This window comes from Echinops telfairi, unplaced genomic scaffold (assembly GCF_000313985.2).
Source record: "Echinops telfairi isolate 266 unplaced genomic scaffold, ASM31398v2 ScPeMD7_7469;HRSCAF=8507_1, whole genome shotgun sequence".
In the NCBI taxonomy this organism is placed as follows: Eukaryota; Metazoa; Chordata; class Mammalia; order Afrosoricida; family Tenrecidae; genus Echinops; species Echinops telfairi.
In genome coordinates, this window is record NW_022111373.1 from 87,167,820 (window position 1) to 87,171,187 (window position 3,368).

Sequence of the window (3,368 nt, forward strand, 5' to 3'; positions counted from 1 at the left end):
TCTTATGTACTTCAGACATATTATCAGGAGAGACTAATCCCTGGGGATTTGGTAAGGAAGGGTGGTTCAAAAGAGGAAGGCCCTCAATGAGACGGACTGTTACAGAGGCTGCATTAATGAGCTCAGGCACAGAAGAACTGTGAGGATGGTGCAGGACTGTGCTGAGTTTCATTCTGTTGTGCATGGGGTTACTATGGGGCTGGGTAACTCGATGGCACCTAATGAGAACAACAACAATTTCCAAATTCTGTGCATCAAAATAAAATTATATCTTTGATAACTTCAATCTCTTTTCCATATATCATGAAGTTGCTTATTGGTTCAGATGTGAGAATTTCTGTTTTATGTTGAGTTCTTTGAAACTGAAGGCTGCAGCCTTTGATCTTCATTAAAACGTTCTCCAAATCTTCACTTTCAGCAAGCAACTTTGTGTCATCTACATATAGCAGGATGTTAATGAGTCTTCCTCTAGGTCTGATGATACATTCTTCTTTATAAAATCCAGATTCTTAGATTATGTGCGCAAGACACAGACTGAACAGGTATGATAAAAGGATAAAACCCTGATGCATACCTTCAGTAATTTTAAACCGTGCAGTATCTGCTTGGTCTCTTCGAAGATGACCTGTGATCCACATGCAGGTTCCACATGAATAGAGTTAAGTGATCTGGAATTCTCATTCTTTGCAATGTTATTCATAATTAGTTATGGTCCACACAATTGGATGCCTTTCCATAATCAATAAAATACAAGCAAACATCTTTCTGGTATTTTGTGCTTTTAGCCAAGATCCATCTGACATCAGTAATGATATCCCTTGTTCTATAGCCTCTTCTCAAATCAGTTTTAACTCAAACTATTGAAAACTCAAAATATTGCACACAGTAGTAGGGGCCAGAAAGGCAAATATAAAACTAAATGTACGTGGTTGGTGAAAGGCAAGAAATGAAAGATGACTCCCAAGACGCTGAGTTGGCAGACTGATTGGCGATACTGACAAGACACAGTAAAAGGAGGTTTTCATAGAAAGCTGAGTTTACTTTTAACATCCAAAGCAGAGATTTTTACAAAATGCAACTCAGGAAAAGAGATAACATCCTGACAACATATTTGGTCTTATCGTTTACAGTTCAATGTTACTGTGTAACTGGTAATTGAATACATAGTAGCAAATAGATCTCTCAGTGATCTACAGAGAGGAAAAGAAATTATGACCCAAACATCTCTTCTCATAACTATTTTAATTAAGTTTTAATGCAGAGGGTACAAGTAGAGTGTTCACTATTACAAGAACACTAGACTATCAAAACCATGTTCACACTAATACATGAAGCACATGGATGGAGAAGTAAACATAGTAACATGCTTTTAAGTCAATGTTAATTGTAGCATTGGTCAGGTGTAGTGGCTTAAACGTTGGGCTGTTACCAGCCAGGTCAGCAGTTGAAACCCACCAACTGCAACTCAATCAACACTTACTGAGTATGTGTACCATGTAAAACATGCTGTAATAAGTAGAGTAGGAAGTACAAATATGAGTAACACAGACCCTACATCCTTTCATAATTCAGAATAAATGGCAAATTAAGAGTTTTACCTGACTAACTCGATTTACTTCCTCCTCTTCTTCCTCAGCTTCCTCTCCAAAGGAAAGTAAACTAAAATTTCTTGTGGGGAAAAAAAAAAGAAGATATTAAAAAAGGAATGAAAAGTTAAATTGACCAATCTCATCTTCAAAGAAATTGAAGAGAAAAAAAAGACACTCTACTTATCATAAGAGACAAATAAAATCATTCTAAGTAACAAGAGATAGTATTAGCAAATATTCAGCAGAAACATACTAAGGATTAACATTTTCAGTATCATATGAAACTTAAGGCTGTGACCTTTGGCCACAAATGCATCACATTTGCTAGGCAAATGACCAGTGATCCATCCTGAGCACTACCATTAAAAGTCCTGGGAGAAAAATGACAGAAATCGGCCAACTTTTAATATTGTTTACATTTAACAAATCAGGAGCAAAGTGGAGATTCCTAGAAAACGAATAAATTTATAGCTTCAAGGGTACTATAATTTCAAAGTAATCAAATCTAAGATCTGCTACAATGTGTCCTAGTATTTAAAAATAATAAAATATATAAAATTATCAGACTAAAAAATAATTTAAGCAATAAACTTAAGTAAAAAGTCCTTGGAAAGAAAAAAAATGAGCTTGTCTCTTTTGATCCTTCAGAATAAAGCAGAAAGCTTTATTTATGTGCTTTTAAAGCACATAAAATAAAGGAAAATATTAAAATTATCTGGGAAGCACTGAGAAAATAAAAGATTTAGTCATGAAAAAGGGTGATTTAAAGCTAACTGCAAAGGAGAAAGAAGCTCTGCTGGCATAGTGGTGAAAGCACTGAGATAGTAACCAAAAAGTCAGTGATTCAAACCCACCAGGCCCTCCATGGGACAAATATATGTTAGACTGCACTGAAAAGACTGACAACCTTAGAAATCCTCTGGCACCATTCTACTCTGTCCTGTAGTCACAGTCAATATCAACTTGACAGCACTGAGTTTCTTAGATGTAATCAGCAAACATTACATCATCCCTATTTTTGCTGTAAATGTTAAAAATACTCTTTTTTAACTGCTTGCTAAGATAAATCATAGTGGTAAAAAATTATATCTGAATATGGCATGACCTTTCACTAAGAGCTAAATGAATCCAAATAAATCAAAGAATGAAAGAATCAAATATAGAACTACTGTATATAAAAAATTATTTTGCCTTAAACCAGTAAATGTTTATTAAAACATCTATCTCATGTCTGACACTTTATAACAGCAACTTTACTTATTTATTTGATATACTTTATAACAGCAACTTCCTTTTTTAAATAGGGTGTCAAGGTGAAAACTAATCTGCACTGAATATCAAATCTAGTGGGTACTTCCACAAGCCACTTCTCATTTAATCCTCATAAAAACCTAGGATTAAACTTATTATAATCTCCACATTACAAAATGAGGAAACTAAACCCCAGAAAGACAATCACTTTGCCTCTTATTAACTGGGTTAGGTAGGATTACATCTAGAAATCTCACGATTTTCTAAGTACAATAAAATCCCTAATGTGGATGCTGTAATTCAGTCAGAATACATTGAAATCCAACTTACCCCGTTTCCCCGAAAGTAAGACAGTGTCTTATATTAATTTTACTTCCAAAGATGCGCTGGGTCTTATTTTCAGGGGATGTCTTATTTTTCCATGAAGAAGAATATGGTAAACATTTTATTATTTATTATTTTATTGTTTTATTAAAATAGACCTTGCACTTCCTGTCTGCTCTGGCTGCACTGCAGCCAATAGTGAGC

General features: G+C 34.6%; 1 protein-coding gene across 6 annotated transcripts in view; it reads right to left on the bottom strand.

The window, feature by feature from the left end:
* Positions 1 to 3,368, bottom strand: part of CWC27 (CWC27 spliceosome associated cyclophilin) — a 302,723-nt gene that overhangs the window by 268,872 nt on the left and 30,483 nt on the right. For all 6 annotated transcript variants that reach the window (XR_006679578.1, XM_045285120.1, XM_045285121.1 and 3 more), the window contains exon 7: positions 1,599 to 1,668. Coding sequence is in view for 5 of the 6 variants with exons in the window: in XM_045285120.1 (XP_045141055.1) it covers positions 1,599 to 1,668 (70 nt within the window). In the remaining variant the exon portion in view is untranslated. The remainder of the gene's footprint in view (positions 1 to 1,598; positions 1,669 to 3,368) is intronic.